General features: G+C 46.0%; 1 protein-coding gene across 3 annotated transcripts in view; it reads left to right on the top strand.

Annotated features, from left to right (window-relative positions):
- Positions 1-21,025, top strand: part of LOC139532252 (rho GTPase-activating protein 6-like) — a 95,976-nt gene extending 74,951 nt beyond the window's left edge. Inside the window, exons 4-13 of one of the 3 annotated variants that reach the window (XM_071329634.1) lie at positions 10,297-10,574; positions 10,698-10,893; positions 13,503-13,558; positions 15,163-15,313; positions 15,830-15,978; positions 16,829-17,008; positions 18,967-19,058; positions 19,246-19,499; positions 19,702-19,773; positions 19,861-21,025. In XM_071329634.1, coding sequence (XP_071185735.1) covers positions 10,297-10,574; positions 10,698-10,893; positions 13,503-13,558; positions 15,163-15,313; positions 15,830-15,978; positions 16,829-17,008; positions 18,967-19,058; positions 19,246-19,499; positions 19,702-19,773; positions 19,861-20,471 — 2,039 coding nt within the window. In that variant the 3' untranslated portion in view covers positions 20,472-21,025. The remainder of the gene's footprint in view (positions 1-10,296; positions 10,575-10,697; positions 10,894-13,502; positions 13,559-15,162; positions 15,314-15,829; positions 15,979-16,828; positions 17,009-18,966; positions 19,059-19,245; positions 19,500-19,701; positions 19,774-19,860) is intronic. The other 2 variants (XM_071329636.1, XM_071329635.1) reach the window with 2 other exon arrangements.
- Positions 21,026-21,606: the final 581 nt, after the last annotated feature.

Below are 21,606 nucleotides of genomic sequence, written 5' to 3'. Positions count from 1 at the left end.
TTTTGACGTCTTCACTATTATTCTACAATGTAGAAATAAAAAATAAAGATAAACCCTTGAATGAGTAGGTGTGTCCAAACGTTTGACTGGTACTGTATGTATCCATCACAGCAGCAGTCCCATTCTCAGTTTCTCATGTCATGTAAACTCACTGTGGGAGAGGTCGGCGGTCGATGAAACACTGGGTTAGAAACATAGTGGCTGTGAACATGCAGGCTGCCAAATGCTTTGTCATTAGGGTGTGTGTGTGTGTATTTATGTGTGAATACCTGCATGTGTGTGTGTGTGTGTGTTTAAGTAAACATTCTCAAAGTGTGTGGTTGTAGAGAGAGTGGACTGTGTCACCTAGCATACAGTATATGGTTGTTTTGTACATGATTACTCGCTCACTCTCCCTCCCTACTTCCCTCCATCCCTCTCTCTCTCTCCCTCCCCCTCTCTCCCTCCCCCTCTCTCTCTCACTCTCCCTGCTTCCATCCCTCTTCCTCCCTCCCTCCCTCCCTCCCTCCCTCCCTCCCTCCCTCCCTCCCTCCCTCCCTCCCTCCCTCCCTCCCTCCCTCCCTCCCTCCCTCCCTCCCTCCCTCCCTCTCTCTCTCTCTCCCTGCTTCCTTCCATCCCCCTCTCTCCCTCGATCTCTCTCTGCTTCCCTCCCCCATCCCTCTCTCTCCCCCTCTCTCTATCCCAGCTGTCCTGTGTTGTCTCAAAGCTCTGGCTCAGTCTGTCACCAGAGTTGGACATATGTGATGATGTGGCATGTGCTGTGGTCCATTGGGTTGATGTGATTCCATACTGGCCTCTGGAGCAGCCTCTCTCTCAGCTGTTTAGACAACCATAGTAAATTAACTTTCTTACATTTGGGTACACATTGCATCAAACTCACTCCTGAGAGGGATCTGTTTACAATGTAGCCTTCTACCACCGCACTGCAAAAACAGAATGTGTTCGGGGACTGAAACAGAAGTCTGTCTGGGTGATGGCTTTGTCTTGTGATTGGGTGGACCTTGGGTTTGTGCGGCCCAGAAGATAGATTGTCATCCAATGTCAACAACGGTTTCCACATTGAACCTAACATGGCTTAACATTTACTGTATTCTGTATCTCTCTCGGTTCTGGTTTGGAGACGCACTTGCTCTAAAGGCTGTAACATTAGTTGATTTTAGTGTGCTCATTTTGAGTACGCAAACTAAAATAGTTTAGTTTCTCTCCTAGACAGAGAATGAGAACAGGCCTAGAGTAGTGCCAGATCACACGGACGCTGTTAATTGAGTTTACGAGACTGCCGTGAGCCTGTTCTAAAAATGACTTGTAGCTGTGCAGGCTTTATTGTTCACTGGGATCAAAGACCACCTGGCTAATGTGGTGGGCTTACGTGCAGAGAAGTCTTAAACTGACGTACTGTTAAGAAATGGTTCCTTGTTGACTTATTTATGGGATAATATAGGCTGGATGAGACGTTTTATGAGATTTAGTTTAATCTGTTTAATTCGTAGCATGTGTAGTAATCTCTTTTTGGCGTGTTCATCGAAACACAGATGGTCTTGAAATGTTTAATTGGAGATTTGTTTCATGTTGATAATCCTGAGCTGCGATAAACCAACTCTGTAAACAGCATTTTTTTTTGTTGCCTAATCCCTTCTCTTTCCATTGTGTGAATTGAATTTCAATGAATCCCTTCTCTTTCAATTATGTGTATTGAATTTCCGTTAATCCCTTCTCTTTCTGTTGTGTGAATTGAATTTCCATGGATCCCTTCTCTTTCAATTATGTGTATTGAATTTCCGTTAATCCCTTCTCTTTCTGTTGTGTGAATTGAATTTCGCTTTTTTTCTCCCTTGTCTTCCTTCCCTTCCTCTCTATCACTCTGTCTCAGACATGTCAGTCATGTCTCTTGTGTTGTCTCTTAGTCACTATGATAACAATACATTGTTAATATTGTTTTTATATATCGGGAGCTTGGGACTATAAGGTTCTATCTGCAAAAAGGTGATTCTGAGATAATTGGCTTTCAAGTTTCAAACCCTCATTTGTGTCAGCAATTTGTATCTTATATTCTTTTGAACTTAACATGAATTGGGATATTTAGAGTACAATATACTGTAGGTAGAGAACGTTGATCAGAACAAGGCTATGTCAATAACATTTTGACAAAAAGGCAGGTTCTACCTGGAACCAAAAAGGGTTCTTCAAATGGTTGTGCTATGGGGACAGCCAAACAACCCTTTTAGGTTGCACTTTTTTTTCTAAGAGTGTACTGTCAGGGACCTGTCTCTGTTAGGGGAATTGATACATCTTGTTAAAGCAAAATACCACCCATCTTTCATTAGTCCACTGTTGTTTTTCATTAGTCCACTTGAAGCTGGGTAGACAGTGATGGCTGAGTTCCTCACTGGAGATCCAAGTACGTAACTTGAATTTCCGTGCCAAGCTCCCATTGACATCAATGCATGATTTACACAAATGTCTGAGCTACACACGCATTTCTCCGGTTAGGATTTGGCCCTGAATCAGGAAACCTTAAAACATCATTTGTTATGTTTTTTCTCTCACTCTTAAGAATGTCTCCATTTTCTCTTGTGGGCCTGTCAATGTCTCAAAGTAAATATGATGTAGTGGAATACGTGGATACGTGCGCAAAAACACCTGCGTCCAAATATTCAATGAGTAATCACAGAACAATCAAAACAGTAACGATCGAAATCTAAAGATCTCTATCGTTCACACACAAACACATTCACACGGAGGGCGGCACACATCTTTCATGCATACACGACCAAATACACACACACTCTCTCTCTCTCTCTCTCTCTCTCTCTCTCTCTCTCTCTCTCTCTCTCTCTCTCTCTCTCTCTCTCTCTCTCTCTCTCTCTCTCTCTCTCTCTCTCTCTCTCTCTCTCTCTCTCTCTCTCTCTCTCTCTCTCTCTCTCTCTCTCTCTCTCTCTCTCTCTCTCTCTCTCTCTCAAATTCAAGCTGCTTTATTGGCATGAAAAACATTGTGTCAATATTGCCAAAGCAACAATGTATACAATATACATTGTAATACAATTAAAACAATGACAAATAATAATATAGAATGGCAGTAAATAATAATACAAAATTAAATATAAAAAATAGTAACAATAAAATGGTAACAGTCAATAGTCGAATGTAATGTATGGTGTAATGCACCACCATTTTTAGTTTTTCCTCTGGGTTTAATAAGTTAAAATTTGGAATAAATGTAGTCATTTCTGTGAATAATGAATCTCTTGGTGAGGAATATTTATCACAGTAAAGGAGAAAGTGCATCTCTGTTTCTACCTCCCCTGTCGTGCAGTGACCACATACACGCTCCTCTTTGGGTAGCCATGTCTTTTTATGTCTGCCGGTTTCTATTGCCAATCGGTGGTCACTCAGCCTGTACTTGGTAAGGATCTGTCTCTGCTTCGAATCTCTGACAGAGTAGAGATATTCAGCCAATTCATATTCTCTGTTTAGGGTCAGATAGCAATTTAGTCGGCTTTGGGATTTTGTTTTGTTTTTCCAATGTTGTAAATATGAGTCCTTTGATTGGTTCATGATTTTGTTTATTGGAATTCTTTCTTTTGAAGCAGTGCCGGTGTCAGCTTGGTTGGTTAGGTCCAACACCAGCTGACTGAGAGGGCTCGTTTCTGGGCTCAGTTCTTGGGTTTGAAGTGCTTTAAATTGCAGACTCGAATTTGGACTTGAATTTAGATGTAGCCAAAATTTTAATGATCTTTTCTGTATTTTCATTATTACTGGAAAGCGGCCCAATTCTGCCCTACATGCATTAGTTGGTGTATTTCTCTGGACTTGTAGGATTTTCCGACAGAATTCTGCATGTAGGGTTTCAATTGGATGTTTGTCCCACATTTTAAAGTCCAGTTTATTGAGTGGCCCCCAAACCTCACTTCCGTAAAGAGCTATTGGTAGGATTACACTGTCAAATATTTTGGTCCAAATTCTAATTGGGATGTTGATTTTGAATAATTTCATTTTTATTGCATACAATGCTCTGCGGGCTTTTTCTTTGAGTGCATTCACTGCCATATTAAAGTTTCCCGATGCAGATATGGTCAGACCAAGGTAGGTGTAATTTTTTGTGTGTTCAATTATGGTGTTGTTCAGGGTGAATTTATATTTGTGTTTCTGACATCTGTTTTGTTTTTGGAAAATCATGATTTTAGTTTTTGGGAAATTTACTGCCAGGGCCCAATTATGGCAATATTGCTCTAGAATATTAATGTTCTGTTGAAGACCTTCTTTGGTTGGTGATAGAAGTACCAAGTCATCAGCATATAGCAGGTATTTCACCTCTGTGTCAAATAGTGTGAGTCCTGGGGCTGGAGAATGGTCCAACATGTCTGCTAATTCATTGATATAAATGTTGAAAAGATTTGGACTCAAACTACAGCCTTGTCTCACACCTCGACATTGTGAAAAGAATTCTGTTCTTTGGTTTTTGATTTTTATTGCACACTTATTTTCTGTGTACATACATTTTATTAAGTCATACACCTTACCACCAAGCCCACTTTGTAGAATTTTGTAGAATAGCCCTTCGTGCCAAATAGAATCAAATGCTTTTTTAAAGTCAATAAAGCAAGCAAAGATTTTGCCCTCTTTTTTTTGGTGGACGTGTTTATTAATTAGTGTGTGTAAGGTGTATATATGGTCAGTAGTGCGATGGTTAGGGAGAAAGCCAATTTGACATTTAGTTATTACATTTTTTTCTTGAAGAAAGGTTTGGATTCTTGAATTCAAAATGCTACAGAAAACCTTTCCCAAGTTACTGTTTACACAAATTCCCCTGTAATTATTGGGGTCTGATTTGTCTCCACTTTTGTGGATAGGGGAGATGAGCCCCTGGTTCCAGACATCAGGGAAGCAGCCAGAAGTTAAAACCATGTTGAACAATTTAAGCACAGCATTTTGCAACTCAGGTGTGCTGTTTTTCAGCATTTCATTTCTGATGTTGTCTAGACCACAAGCCTTCTTTGATTTAATAGATTTGAGCTTTTCATTTAGTTCTTGTTGGGTTATTGGGTAATCTAATGGATTTTGGTTATTTTTAATGACTGATTCAAGGATTTTCAATTTTTCTTTAATTTCTAATTGGTTCTGTTTTAAGTCTTTTTGTGGGATGTTTTTGTATAGATTATCAAAATAAGTTTTCCAAATTCCTACATCTTGTATGGCTAATTCTTGTGGCTTTGTTGTGCTTAAATTGTTCCACATGTCCCAGAACTGATTTTGGTCAATTGCGTTTTCAATTTCATCAAGTGTCTTGTTGGTATAATTCAGTTTCTTGCGTTTCAGTGTATGTTTATACTGTTTCAGAGTTTCAAAGTATTCATATCGTAGCTCTGGGTTGTTTTGCTGCTTATGTTTTTTGTTTGACATTTGTCTTAGGTGTTTTCTAATTGTTTTACATTCATTATCAAACCATTTGTCAGAAACATTTTGTTTTTTGTTTCTGATGTTGCATTTCTTTGGTTTTCTCAAATTTGCTTTCGATGCTGCTTTTTGGAATATGCAGTTGATGTTTAGAGTAGCCGAATTGACACCATCTTTATTGTTTTGGTATTGTGAGTTATTGAAAAACTGTATAGAGTTCATCATTTCTTTTGAGTTCAATGTTTCAATGAATCCCTCTGCACTGTTTGGAGCCCATCTGTATGATTGGTTTATGTTGAAGAGTTTATTGGGCAGTTTTTTTGAATGAATATTGCCGGTTAATTTCTTCAAAAACACGTTGATCTGACTGTGATCTGACAATGGTGTCTGTGGTCTGACAGTGAATGCACTAATGGAGGAGGGGTCAATGTCCGTGATGGCATAATCGACTACACTTGTCCCAAGAGCTGAGCAGTAAGTAAACTGACCTAAAGAGTCCCCTCTGATTCTACCATTAAGCATGTACAGGCCTAAGGCTCTACAGAGATGCACTAACTCCTTCCCATTTTTGTTCAGTATTTGGTCAGGACTGTTTCTATTATTTATAATAGGGCTGCTGTACAAGGAGGGGTGACCAAATATGTGGTGGTTACCTCCCGCATCAGTGTAGTCAGGCTCAGAACCTGTTCTTGCATTGAAATCTCCACAAAGAAGCACTTTACCCTCTGCCTGAAATGTAATGATTTCTGTATGGAGATTGTCAAAAAACTGATCATCATAATATGGTGAATCTGAAGGAGGAGCATAAGCTGCACATATGTACACATCATTGTCACAATAGATTGTACCTTTGTTAAGTTTTAGCCAAATGTGACTGGTACCTTTTTTCATTTCATTCAGTGCCAAGTCCTGCTTATGCCAAATGATGATTCCACCTGAGTCTCGGCCCCGTTTAACATTTTTATGTTTGATTGATGGTAGTAAACTTTCCCTATAGCCCGAGGGACACTGAGTATCTATTTCTCCACGACACCATGTTTCCAGTAGGATTATGATGTCCTGTCCTTTGATGTTTTTAATCAATTCTGGATTTGTTGTTTTATAACCAAAATGTGAAGAGTAAAGTCCCTGGATATTCCAAGAGCTGATAGTTAATGATCTCATTTATAATAAGTGATATTCACTGGTTTGAGTAAAGTACATTGAAAACAATACAAAATAATATATATATATATATATATATACACATACATACATATATATATACATATACACACATACACACACACACACACACACACACACACACACACACACACACACACACACACACACACACACACACACACACACACACACACACACACACACACACACACACACACACATACATACATACATACATACATACATACATACATACATACATACACACATACATACATACATACATACATACACACATACATACATACACACATACACACACACACCATTATATATAAATATTATTATTATACTGGTGCCAATAAAATTAAGAATAGTTGTAAACAAATTAATAAGAATGGAATAAGACTGCACAAAAAATAAGTACAATGCAATCTGCAACCCTGTGTGTGTGTGTGCCCGTGAATTAAAGGGTCTGTCTAGCTCAGTAGTCTGCATATTAGTTGCAGTAGTTGGCGCACCTCTCCTATCTCTGATTGTTCTAGGTGTCTTTTGCCAGAGGTTACCTCAGCATATGTAGGCTGATGATCTGAATGATACATGGTGTGGACTGCATCATGTGGTGTACTTCTCTGAAGGACAGTGTTCTGTCCGACCCTGGAGTTCTGATGGGCCTGGTCTAGTAGAGCTGTGTTGTGACGGGCCAGGTCCAGTAGAGCTGTGTTGTGATGGGTCAGGTCTAGTAGAGATGTGTTGTGATGGGCCTGGTCTAGTAGAGCTGTGTTGTGATGGGCCTGGTCCAGTAGAGCTGTGTTCTGATGGGCCTGGTCTAGTAGAGCTGTGTTGTGATGGGCCTGGTCCAGTAGAGCTATGTTGTGATGGGCCTGGTCTAGTAGAGCTGTGTTGTGAAGGCCCTGGTCTAGTAGAGCTGTGTTGTGATGGGCCGGGTCTAGTCGTGCTGTCCTGAGGCGGGTCTGGTCTCGTAAATCTGTGTTGTGTTGGGCCTGGTCTAGTAGAGCTGTGTTGTGATGGGCCTGGTCTAGTAGAGCTGTGTTGTGTTGGGCCTGGTCTAGTCGTGTTGTCCTGATGCGGGTCTGGTCTCGTAAATCTGTGTTGTGATGGGCCTGGTCTAGTAGAGCTGTGTTGTGAAGGCCCTGGTCTCGTAAATCTGTGTTGTGTTGGGCCTGGTCTAGTAGAGCTGTGCTGTAATAAGCCGTGTCTGGCTCTTTTCTCCTGGGGATGGTGGAGGTACTGTTGTTTCAGAAGGTGGGGCGGGGGACCTCTGTTGCTGGGGTGATGGGTGTGTGGGTCCCTGCCAAGTGTTGCATCTTTTAGGTCCTTGGCAAAGGTTCTGACACTGTCCTGATCAAGATGTACATTATCGTATAAGTGTTGACATGTCAGAGTGGGGTGGTGAGCCGTTCTGACGTTGAGTAGTGAGGCACAGTCCACAGTGATCTGTTGATTTATTTTGTCGATCAACTGTCCTGGGAAGTCTTTTCTTGGTAGGAGGGTGGACACAACTATATTGGTTGTTGGGAACACAGCCTGTGCCCGTTCTGCCACTCTTCTCACTGCCCCAGATACATCTTCACCTTTGGCATGAAGGTCGTTTGTGCCAGTGTGGATGATGATGTTGTCGAGGGTGTCAATCCTGGTCTGACTGAGTAGCTGCATTCCACTGTCAGTTGTAGGACACCAGAACTTATACACCTGGTGTCTAGGGAATAATCTTTCCTGTACTAAGAACTTCCCATTTGAATCAATAAGGATTGCAGTTGTGGGTGACTGTCTGGCTGGAGCAGACTGGGAGACTGGTATTCTGACCTGGGCTGGAGCAGACTGGGAGGCTGGTATTCTGACCTGGGCTGGAGCACACTGTGTTGGAGCAGACTGAGAGGCTGGTTGGCTGACCTGGGCTGGAGCAGACTGAGAGGCTGGTATTCTGACCTGGGCTGGAGCACACTGTGCTGGAGCAGACTGGGAGACTGGTATTCTGACCTGTGCTGGAGCAGACTGGGAGACTGGTATTCTGACCTGTGCTAGAGCAGACTGGGAGACTGGTATTCTGACCTGGGCTGGAGCACACTGGGAGACTGGTATTCTGACCTGGGCTGGAGCACACTGTGTTGGAGCAGACTGAGAGGCTGGTTGGCTGACCTGGGCTGGAGCAGACTGGTAGGCTGGTGCAGTGTCATCAGGCTGTGTGGTGGAGGCCATGCTGGTCTCGGGTTCTGCTTGTGTTGTGCCAAGCTGGTGGACATGTTCTCCAGATGCAGAGGACATAATGACTCGCTGCTGGTTGAGGAGGTCAATGTACCTCTCTCTTTGTTCTAGCTCCTTTCTTGTTGTGCTCAGATGGTCTCTGAGGTCATAATTTGTCTGACACAGTTTGTCCATTCTGCTTTCCAGTTTAGCAATAGATGCTCTGCTCTCCTCCTTGAACTGTTTCATCTCTTCTTTAAGTTTCTGGACAGTGTCCTCCTCTTGAAGCTTGTTCTCTCTGAGTTCTATGACCTCTGCTTCGACTAGAGAGAGGGTGTTGTGGAAACGTTGCATAGCAGGTGTTCTTGGTGTTGTAGGCATGTCCTTGGCTCTGTCTGCTGCAGGTGAGGTAGGTAGAGGGACACTGAGGGCTTCTTGCTGGGTCACAGAGACCGTTGGGGGCTGCTCTTCACCGTCATCTCCCTCCTTGACTTTTTCCTCAGTTTCTGAGATGATTTCAGCTTCTGCTTTTAGGGTAGTAAACCTATTCTCAAAAGCCTGGAGGCTTGAATCATTGCCTTGTATCAATACAGTTCCATTATTATATACATTTACTGTTTGATATGTGTTGCTAGGGTCAGCTTCTTCAAAAATGCTGATCTGACATCCTTGGCTGATGCCTCTCTTTTTTGAGAAAGGGAAATGGTTGCAAATAACCCTTTTCCATATGTGCCCTCGTTTGGTATTAAAAATTAAATTTGCTCTTGTTTTGCAACTGGTAAGATCTGCAAACAGGCATTCATGGTTCTGTCCCATCAACAAACCTTTGAAACTTTTCTTAGCTTTCTCTGTTTTGATGTCTGGTGGGTAAACAATTTCCATAGCAACGCTGGTGATGTTGGCTACAATGTTGCAATAGAAGTGTTGTTTCTTGTATTATTGTCTTTTATGTCTTTAGAGGACTGCTTCACCTTGATGTCCCCTTTCCCTTTTCTTCTGTCCTTATTTTGTCCCACTTTGTCCCTTCTTCTCTTCTGTCAACTAGACACTCCTTGTTAGCTAGCTAGCTTCTTTCAGGAGAGTCCCTAGCAACTGCCTAGCAACAGGTAAACAACTTAGCTAGCTAAGAAAACGGTATAATTTTATGAAAAAATGTTACTTTTTCAAAATCCTTTCTTCTTTGTTTGCTGCTTGTTTGGTCTCCTATTCAGTCTAGCAGTTTTCTTTTGCATTTTTTCGATGTACTTTACTCTAAAAACCATGTAAATTTCAATATTTTTAGGAGCTCATCTTTTCAGCTGCTGCTGCTTAATTTGGAACTCCGGAACTCTCTCTCTCTCTGTCTCTCTCTCTTCCTCTGTCTCTCTCTCCCTCTCTCTCTCTCTCTCTCTCTCTCTCTCTCTCTCTCTCTCTCTCTCTCTCTCTCTCTCTCTCTCTCTCTCTCTCTCTCTCTCTCTCTCTCTCTCTCTCTCTCTCTCTCTCTCTCTGAGAATATGGTATTTACATTCCTCTCTCTCTCTCCCCTTCCAGAATGCCTCCCCCAGGCCTTCGGTATGGCCCTGTCCCAGGTAATCGCCAACGACCGGACCCACAGGCAGCGCCAGGACGGCCTGCGTCAGGACCCTCCTCACAGGGAGGAGCATAAGGACCCGTCGGACCTGGTGTCGTCCATCCTGCAGTTTGCCACCAAGAGGTCCACCAATAAGGAGCTGTCCAGCAGTAACTCCTCACTCAGCTCCACCTCGGAGACAGCTAACGAGTCCACGTCGCCCAACACGCCCGAGGCTGCCCCGCGGGCACGCAGGAGGGTGAGGGTCTCCCCCCACACGCCTACTGTACCAACTCCATGCACACACTCCATCGTTGTTTGTGTGTGTGTCTGTGACCTCAAGTAGACGTCAGCTTGATAATGCTCTCATTGTGGTCTGCAGGGGGGCATGTCGGTGGACTCCATCACAGACCTGGACAATAACCAATCCCGCCTGTTGGAGGCGCTGCAGCTCTCTCTGCCCGCTGAAGCGCCCAGCAAGAAGGAGAAGCACCGGGACAAGAGGCTGAGCCTCAACCCTATCTACAGACAGGTGCCTCGCCTGGTGGACAGCTGCTGCCAGCACCTGGAGAAGCATGGTACGAATGAACACAGCCCCTCTCACTGACCACACCTGGGGCCTGTTCAGTAGGGCACAATATAGCAAAAGGTTTTGCAACGGAAAACAAAAACGAGCGCAGGTAGGAGCTCCCTGTTTCAAAACGTTTCCTATGTGCTGGACACGGCTCTATTAATGTGGTCAAAATCCTGGTCTTTGTCAGGGATCACTCACCCGATCTGACCCTACAGGGTGCAGTCTGTTGGAGTTTCCAGCCCCACGTCTTAACCCCGCCCTGCACTGCCCAACCAGCCCCACATCTTTACCCCGCCCTGCACTGCCCAACCAGCCCCACATCTTTACCCCGCCCTGCACTGCCCAACCAGCCCCACATCTTTACCCCGCCCTGCACTGCCCAACCAGCCCCACATCTTTACCCCGCCCTGCACTGCCCAACCAGCCCCACGTATTTACCCCGCCCTGCACTGCCCAACCAGCCCCACATCTTTACCCCGCCCTGCACTGCCCAACCAGCCCCACGTCTTTACCCCGCCCTGCACTGCCCAACCAGCCCCACGTATTTACCCCGCCCTGCACTGCCCAACCAGCCCCACATCTTTACCCCACCCTGCCCTGCCCAACCAGCCCCACATCTTTACCCCGCCCTGCACTGCCCAACCAGCCCCACATCTTTACCCCGCCCTGCACTGCCCAACCAGCCCCACATCTTCACCCGCCCTGCACTGCCCAACCAGCCCCACATCTTTACCCCGCCCTGCACTGCCCAACCAGCCCCACATCTTTACCCTGCCCTGCACTGCCCAACCAGCCCCACATCTTTACCCCGCCCTGCACTGCACAACCAGCCCCACATCTTTACCCCGCCCTGCACTGCCCAACCAGCCCCACATCTTTACCCCGCCCTGCACTGCCCAACCAGCCCCACATCTTTACCCCGCCCTGCCCAACCAGCCCCACATCTTTACCCCGCCCTGCCCAACCAGCCCCACATCTTTACCCTGCCCTGCACTGCCCAACCAGCCCCACATCTTTACCCCGCCCTGCACTGCCCAACCAGCCCCACATCTTTACCCTTCCCTGCACTGCCCAACCAGCCCCACATCTTTACCCTTCCCTGCACTGCCCAACCAGCCCCACATCTTTACCCCGCCCTGCACTGCCCAACCAGCCCCACATCTTTACCCTTCCCTGCACTGCCCAACCAGCCCCACATCTTTACCCTGCCCTGCACTGCCCAACCAGCCCCACATCTTTACCCCGCCCTGCACTGCCCAACCAGCCCCACATCTTTACCCCGCCCTGCACTGCCCAACCAGCCCCACATCTTTACCCCGCCCTGCCCAACCAGCCTCACATCTTTACCCCGCCCTGCCCAACCAGCCCCACATCTTTACCCCGCCCTGCACTGCCCAACCAGCCCCACATCTTTACCCCGCCCTGCACTGCCCAACCAGCCCCACATCTTTACCCCGCCCTGCCCAACCAGCCCCACATCTTTACCCCGCCCTGCCCAACCAGCCCCACATCTTTACCCTGCCCTGCCCAACCAGCCCCACATCTTTACCCTGCCCTGCACTGCCCAACCAGCCCCACATCTTTACCCTGCCCTGCACTGCCCAACCAGCCCCACATCTTTACCCCGCCCTGCACTGCCCAACCAGCCCCACATCTTTACCCTTCCCTGCACTGCCCAACCAGCCCCACATCTTTACCCTGCCCTGCACTGCCCAACCAGCCCCACATCTTTACCCTGCCCTGCACTGCCCAACCAGCCCCACATCTTTACCCCGCCCTGCACTGCCCAACCAGCCCCACATCTTTACCCCGCCCTGCACTGCCCAACCAGCCCCACATCTTTACCCCGCCCTGCACTGCCCAACCAGCCCCACATCTTTACCCCGCCCTGCACTGCCCAACCAGACCCACATCTTTACCCCGCCCTGCACTGCCCAACCAGCCCCACATCTTTACCCCGCCCTGCACTGCCCAACCAGCCCCACATCTTTACCCCGCCCTGCACTGCCCAACCAGCCCCACATCTTTACCCCGCCCTGCACTGCCCAACCAGCCCCACATCTTTACCCTGCCCTGCACTGCCCAACCAGCCCCACATCTTTACCCCGCCCTGCACTGCCCAACCAGCCCCACATCTTTACCCCGCCCTGCACTGCCCAACCAGCCCCACATCTTTACCCCGCCCTGCACTGCCCAACCAGCCCCACATCTTTACCCCGCCCTGCACTGCCCAACCAGCCCCACATCTTTACCCCTCCCTGCACCGCCCAACCAAGATGATGTAGAAACAAGGCAGCAGTGTCTGGCCATTCATTCCTGACACTCAGTGAACCGACTTTGCAATCCTTCTCAACGTCGACCCCTGGGCTCACCCCCCCCCCCCCTATAAATCCTCACATGCTGGACTGAGCATTAGGAGCTAAAGTTCTCTAAGGCGTGAATGGGCCACAGTAGCACTGGTGTAGGTTTGATGGTTCATGATGTCCGTGTTGAAAGGAGGCTTATGGCGGCTACGTCTTCACGTCTCTTCCATCTGCGATCATTCGGCTTGAGTGTCTCTTTAGCCAGTGGAGGATGATGCTCACTTATGTCCTCCGCTGTTTCTTCCGACAGGTCTTCAGACGGTGGGGATATTCCGAGTGGGGAGCTCCAAGAAGAGAGTGAGGCAGGTGAGAATCTGGGAGAGGCACTCTTTGATACTTCTCACACATTGCTGCACAAAGCTGTTGTTTCAGCTCACTGTGAGTGGTCGGCGACACCTTATAACTTAATTAATCTAATTAGTAGGTGATCTTGTATTGTTAACTTAGTTGAAGCATCGATTGTCATGAACTACACATTTTATTAATTGACTGTTCTGGTTGACTATATGGGGCCCATGCTAATTACATTATATGTCTGCATACTGTGATATAGATAGAAGCTATTCAAATTCAGATATATTGACAGAATATATTTATATTCATATAAATATATTCATATATTCATGCTTTGGTTTTGATATTGCCGCCGCTTCGGAGAATACACACCCACTTAGCATTAGTTCAGCGTATGTTATTAAAGGAAGCAGAGCGAATTAACTTGTCCCCGGCTGAAGAGCCAGGCTCCTCTGTAGTCGTGGCCCTGCTCTACAAAGGGACGCAGTCGAGCCTTAATACCATATTTGTAATTCAAGCAGGGCTTTTAGCATTCATTTCCATCCCAGGGCCTGTATTCAATTTCCATCCCAGTGCTGATCTGGGATCAGATTAGCCTTTTATATCATAATGAATCAGATTACATGGACAGGTATGTTCTGCCTATATCGTCCTAGTGTGGTTTCACTCTGTAGTCTTTTTTTGCTCGCTATTAATTTTTTTCCCTCCTTTTTTTTATGTCAGTTGAACATTTGCTTTTGGTTATTGTGACAGAAAACTCCATTCGTTTTAGTGTTGTTTTTGGACAATGTCTTTGTTTAAAGGAGATTTGAGTGTTTTCTGAGTTGTGTTCTCCGAGTTTGGACTTCTCGTGTTCTCTGTTTGCGTAGCTCATATGCAACGCTCACAATGGCAGATCTCAATCTTTCATTCAAGTCAGCAAAAACAAGCACCGGTGCCAGCCAGTTTCAGTCTCGGTCTTAAATGGTGTTGTTTCCGTTCTATGATGGGGAATTTCTTTTTATTTTCAACATCTCACCGTCTGAGGGAATACAATGCTATCAGCGCGTTGAATCAAAATGTCACCACGTGAGACAGTTTACAGACTAGATCATCGACATCACTTAGAGATCGTATTTTCAAAGTTACTTAAATCTCAACCATCTCTCACTTCAGGAAGGACCTATATTAGGAGGCTACTTCCCGCCAACATTTAGATCTGTAACAAAGTTTAAAAAAATATATAAAACACAAGCTATAATCAAACTTCGCTATAATGCTTAATCAAATACAATACTTGGTTATAATGCTTATCTTACTGGACTAAGTGGACCCATTTCAATCCTGAGTAATGCTAGGGGTCAGATTGTGGAGGTAGCAGGTTGATACAGTATGGGAACAGAACCGGTTGGACCAGGACTACCTGTGAGAATGTTTTCACCACCAAGGTCACACCTGGTGTGTGCATACCTGTGTATATCTGTGTATCTGCGTGTCCCCGTAATGTGTGTGGAATGTATTTATGTGAATATGTTTGAGTGTTTCTCTGAGTTCCCTTTCTAACTGTAGTCGCTATAAGCAGTAAACTATGTGGACTACACAGTATATCTCATGTTCTGTTTTACTCTGTCTCTTAGCTGAGGGAGGAGTTTGACCGGGGAGTGGACGTCCAGTTGGATGAGGAGCACAGTGTCCATGACGTGGCCGCGCTGCTCAAAGAGTTCCTCAGAGACATGCCTGACCCTCTCCTCACCAAGGAGCTCTACACTGCCTTCATAAACACCATGTGTGAGGAAACATCAACTTCACTACTTATGAATACTACTCTCTGTGTGTGCATAGGTAGACTCACTCTTTTTCCTAGGCCCAATCACCTTGGTTGGCCTCTTTCAGTAGGACACACCCTCAGATTGCACTAAACCCACACTTAAGAGTGTATACTTGAGTCAATGACACACAGACATGCTGTATGCTCTGTAAATGTTGGGCTCTAGCCTACCAGAGTGCACACATTGTGCCAAATGTTGTGTATGTGATTGTCGTTGTCTACATGTATGTCTATGCATGTATATTTGGCTATGTGTATGTATGTGAGAGTGTGACATATTTATAATGATTTAGACCGAATCCTCACTCTTAACCCCTGACATCTAACCCCTGACCCCTGTCCTGTTCCTCTGTAGTGCTGGACTGTGAGGAGCAGCGGAGTGCCACCCAGCTCCTGGTTTACCTGCTGCCAGCCTGTAACAGCGACACCCTAACCTCTAACCTCTAACCCCTGATCCCTGTCCTGTTCCTCTGTAGTGCTGGACTGTGAGGAGCAGCGGAGTGCCACCCAGCTCCTGGTTTACCTGCTGCCAGCCTGTAACAGTGACACCCTGCACCAACTCCTGCAGTTCCTCTCTACCGTGGCCAACCACGCCCACGACAGCCAGGACAAAGACGGACAGGAGGTGAGGCGAAGACCCCCTCCGTTACCCCCACCGCTCCCCGTGATTCCCAAAACAACCACAAGCCCCTACCCCCTAGATCTCCCTAGAAACTAGATCTGAGAGGATTGGATAGGTGTGTAACCGGCGTCAGGCTGCCGTTTCAACAGTATAGCTTCCTCCCTCCCTGACACGCACTGAGACTAGGGGCACAAGCTCTCAGGAACGCGCAATCAAAACATTGTCATGTCATTGTGTCCCTCTGACGCACAGTGACTGATTTGGTCTCTTGTTCTTCATGGTAGTTGTCCAATCTGTTTAGCTAATTCTTTTCCTGAAGCACTCAATGAAAATAAAAGGAAACTCAATATAGTATTCTATGAGGTCAATATAGTATTCTATGAGGTCAATATAGTATTCTATGAGGTCAATATAGTATTCTATGAGGTCAATATAGTATTCTATGAGGTCAATATAGTAGTCTATGAGGTCAATATAGTAGTCTATGAGATCAATATGGTATTCTATGAGGTCAATATAGTAGTCTATGAGGTCAATATAGTAGTCTATGAGGTTAATATGGTATTCTATGAGGTCAATATATTGCTATATCTGGTCAAATATTTTTTTTCAATCGGAAAGTATAATGAAAAAGGAACTGTTTTCCATGGTGTGTCTCTTTGTTAATGACAATCAATTGCACTTGTTTGCCTAGTCTAGTGTTGCTGTATGTGATTCCATGCTACTGTATGCAGGAATCACCTACAGGACACACTAAAACTGAATGCACTCCCTGTACTGTCAGTGGTTTAGATATAAATGGTTTGATAAGCAGCTGGCATTATTGTTATTCCTATGTCCTCATCTCCTCCAGGTGACGGGGAACAAGATGACCTCTCTGAACCTGGCCACCATCTTTGGTCCCAACCTCCTTCACAAGCAGAAGAGTTCAGACAAGGAGTTCAGTGTGCAGAGTTCGGCTCGCGCGGAGGAGAGCACCGCTGTCATCGCTGTTCTCCAGAGGATGATCGCAACCTTCCACTCCCTCTTCATGGTGTGTGGGGGGTTCCTTGTGTGTGCGTGCCTGCGCACATATGTGTGTGTTTGAATAAAGATACTATGTGTGTGTGTGTGTGTGTGTGTGTGTATGTGTGGGTGTGTGTGTGTTGATATCCTACCCACTCTCCTGTTTAGTCCCTCTTTATAATACAACCTTGCACTTGTATGGTAATTGGACAGGCAGGTACTGTTTTTTTTTTTTACAGTAATGTATTCGTAATAGCCAGCAAACAAGCTACAATTAATTATCACTTTAGATTGGCCAGTAAGTAAGACTCCCTTGTGAGTTCATTGTATACAGTATACACAGGTGAGGTGACTCAGTTGTAGAGAATTTGTAACAACTACATAACCTACATTGTGTAAACTCAATCTGTTTATGTAGTTACCATGTCAAATACATGGGCTTAGCACTGACACATTTGATGAACTCTCTATGTCCTGGGTCCATATACATCCATTCAATTCCCATTACCTCTGCCTGTCCTCTTTCTCCCCATCACACATCCCTCCCTCCCTCCCTCCCTCCCTCCCTCCCTCCCTCCCTCGCAGTGCCACAATATATCTGCATCCCAAAGGGCACCCTGTACCCTATATAGTGCACTACCTTTGACCAGGGCTCATAGGGAATATTGTGCCATATGGGACAGAGCCTGTGTTTAAGTTAGAGAATCTCCAGGCTTTACCAGACAATGGCTCTGTCTTATAGAATGAAAACAAAGCTCTGTTGGTCTTTGTTAGTGCTATTAGAGCTGATCCTGGACCTGATTAAAGGCCTTAGGGCCCAGTTCCGAACCACTACAGATCACAGGCTTCTGAGACGGTGCCAGAGAGACTTATGGGCCAATCCCTTGCACTGATTGTTCCGACACCACCCCCGCCATTTCCCTGAACAGAAGTTGTATTCGTTGAACTTTGCAGAGGTTGTTTTCCCCTCCGCTCAGATCGTGGAATTCAGGGTAGTGGCGGGACGCTGGAAAGAGGTCTTGTTAGGTTCTGAAATGTTATCCCTCGTGTTTTTCAACTGGGCTGAGTTGTTTGCTGAAGGTCCTGACGTACCCCAATAAAGATGTTTGTAGCTCTTTAGTTGGATGTGTTTGGACTGTCGTGCTTCATTGCCAAATCACTTCTTTTATTACCCTTGTATTTTATTGCCCATTGCCCAGACACTATACATCAGGAATGGGAAACTTTGATGGGGGCAACAAAAAAATCGGAACTCATTATGAGGGGCCGCAGTGGCTCGTGGGTCGGAGTAATTCTTTTTTTTCAAGTTCATTTCCTGCAATTCTGCACATTTTGCCATGGAGCGTAGAGAAGATTTAGCAATTTTATAACTCATTTCATGTAATTCTAATCATTTTGCCATGGGGCGGAGAGAAAAATGTGCAGTTTTACAGCTAATTTCCTGCAATTCTACATATTTTTCCATAGGATGGAGGGAAATGTTTGCAGTTTTTAATATGATAACTGATCATCAATGGGCACTAACCCGGTTAGTATTTCAACCATACTTACGATAAGTTTAGATATCTGGCCGCTAGACTGACTTACCAATCTAAAAAAACAAAATAAATGCTGACATGGGCTAATTGAGTGACTGCTGATGCACAACCAAATTTCTTCCCTCCCCCCAAAAATTATTTTTGTTTGTTTTTTGGTGTGAAATTGGTCCCCGAACCTACAAAAGGGTGTAGCCCGTGGGCCACCAGTTGCCCTACCCTGCTAAACATGGATCAATAGACTGGTATTTAATAGTATTCAATGTTATACTATGTGTTCATGTATTGATTGGCTCGTGATCACTAAACGTGAAGATGGAAAAAGTTAGACTCACTTTCACCATGAGGTTGTCTTGGTCAATAGCACTCCCTAGTGCTCGATCATATGCCATTACATACATAAACCGTTTTTTGTACATGTTTGGTTATGTCTGTGGTTATCTGTGTGTAGGTTCCACCGGACCTGCAGAATGAGATCCTAATGAGTTTACTGGAGACTGATCCTGATGTGGTAGACTATCTGCTCAGGAGAAAGGCATCACAGTGAGTACATTGGTTCCATGGCACATATCACAGTCACACATTTTGAGTACTCATGGAAAGTAGTCGCTTAGCCTGGTGTTCACGTCTGTTGAGCGAAAGGGAAGAACCCATTATCTATGGCAATATCTTTTTATTCTCTCTACCCATCCTTTTCTCTCCCTTATCCATCCCTCCCTCCACTCCCCAGGAGTCCAGACGTGTTGCGATCGGAGGATCCTTTCTCCCTGAGCGAGAGGCGCTCATCCAGTGACTCCAACAAGGTCTCCAGTGGAGAGCTGTCCCCCTATGACAACAACTCCCCCATCCTGTCTGAGCACCTGGGGGAAGGGACCAGCCCAGGGTCAGAGAGGCTCTTTCATGTCCCAGAACAGTACACCCTGGTGAGGCAGGTGGCAGGACGGACACGGGACCCCCATGGGTCCAATCCCTGGGTCTCAAAAGGTAAGAGGGCTACTGTCCAGTTTTACTTAGCTGTGGTTGATATGATCGTGGTGGTGGTGGTGATAATTAAGACGATGATTGTGGTGGAGGTGATGATGATGATTATAATCTTGATAATGGTGAGGATGATGATTATAATCTTGATAATGGTGATGATGATGAGTATGATGGTCCCTAAACACGGTCATGTTCATTATGTCAGAGGAGCATGCTAATATCTGGGGAGCCTGGCATTCCACTCTGAAACCAGGGCTGAAGGACCAGCCATATGCAGGTAAGCTGTTGAAATGTAACAATCACATTTTTGGACTTTTACTTATCTTCATTTTCGGACTTTTCCCATTGACATTTGTATCTCCAGGTTCCCATAGCAACATGTCAGAGGGCAGCTCACGCAGCTCCCAGGAAGGACTTGACTGTCTCCAAGGCGATGCCAGGCAGGTGGTACGACGGACACAGACCTCGCTGGGCGTGGCCGAGTGCAGGCCCCACCCCCCTGTGACACGGGTCTGCAGCAGCCCTCATGGCGAGGCGGGACGGCCGCGCCTCCTGCTGAGCCTCAACCCTTTGACCCCACCCCACCCGCACCCAGACAGCCAATCAGCAGCCAGCAGCGCAGAGGACCTCCCCCAGGGCATTGGACACCAGGCTATCCCCAGCCCTAACTCTGCCCACTCGGGTCCCGCCCTCTCAGGGCGTCCTCCCCCTCCCCCGTACAGCGGCTCGTCCTCCAGGCTCTCCCCTGCTGCCTCTAAACCAGCCCAGCCTGTCTCTCCCTCCCCCGCAGCACCCCTTCACCAGCACCCCCTGCAGGGTGGGAGGCCAACGGTGCCACAGAACTCAGCCTCCCCCACCACGTACAGCATGGTACCCATGAGCCAGGAGTGGCAGGACTGGCAGAGGGACAGATGGCAGATCTGGCAACTCTTGTCCTCGGAAAACGCAGACACACTCCCAGAGACACTGGTGTAAGCTGGACCATCGGACCGTGGGGTAGTGCTAGCCATCCCTCCCCTCCGTCCTTCCCCCCAAACATGGACGCCACGGGGTTGTTTACATGTGCAGCTGCTGCCTATACTACGGAAGTGGTACGGAGTCACTAGTGTTTCCTGTTTGCTATGTATTGATCCGTGATTGATGTTGTATCCTGGGGACCCCTTTGCTTGTTATTAAATACTTTCTCTGAGCTGTTTGAGAGGATCAAAATTAACTGTCAGCAAGACATACCTCAAACGTCAAGTTGATCAATTTGATTCACAGTTATTACTGCATGTCCACATTTCGATAAGGCCCCAGTTTAAATTGAGCTGAATGTAATATGTAGAGGTGACTTTTGAAGACAGGAAGGTTTAACGTTTATGACAACAATTGATAAGCTACAGTCAATTTACATGACCAATCCTACCCTTATATATTTACTGAAGTCATCACATACAGTGGGGAGAACAAGTATTTGATACACTGCCGATTTTGCAGGTTTTCCTACTTACAAAGCATGTAGAGGTCTGTAATTTTTATCATAGGTACACTTCAACTATGAGAGACGGAATCTAAAACAAAAATCCAGAAAATCACATTGTATGATTTTTAAGTAATTAATTTGCATTTTATTGCATGACATAAGTATTTGATACATCAGAAAAGCAGAACTTAATATTTGGTAGAGAAACCTTTGTTTGCAATTACAGAGATCATACGTTTCCTGTAGTTCTTGACTAGGTTTGCACACACTGCAGCAGGGATTTTGGCCCACTCCTCCCTACAGATCATCTCCAGATCCTTCAGGTTTCGGGGCTGTCGCTGGGCAATACGGACTTTCAGCTCCCTCCAAAGATTTTCTATTGGGTTCAGGTCTGGAGACTGGCTAGGCCACTCCAGGACCTTGAGATGCTTCTTACGGAGCCACTCCTTAGTTGCCCTGGCTGTGTGTTTTGGGTCGTTGTCATGCTGGAAGACCCAGCCATGACCCATCTTCAATGCTCTTACTGAGGGAAGGAGGTTGTTGGCCAAGATCTCGCGATACATGACCCCATCCATCCTCTCCTCAATACAGTGCAGTCGTCCTGTCCCCTTTGCAGAAAAGCATCCCCAAAGAATGATGTTTCCA

The sequence above is a fragment of the Salvelinus alpinus genome, chromosome 10 (genome assembly GCF_045679555.1).
Source record: "Salvelinus alpinus chromosome 10, SLU_Salpinus.1, whole genome shotgun sequence".
NCBI lineage: Eukaryota > Metazoa > Chordata > Actinopteri > Salmoniformes > Salmonidae > Salvelinus > Salvelinus alpinus.
The sequence above is the reverse complement of the archived record's forward strand: the minus strand, read 5'-3'. Positions and strand labels throughout refer to the sequence as shown.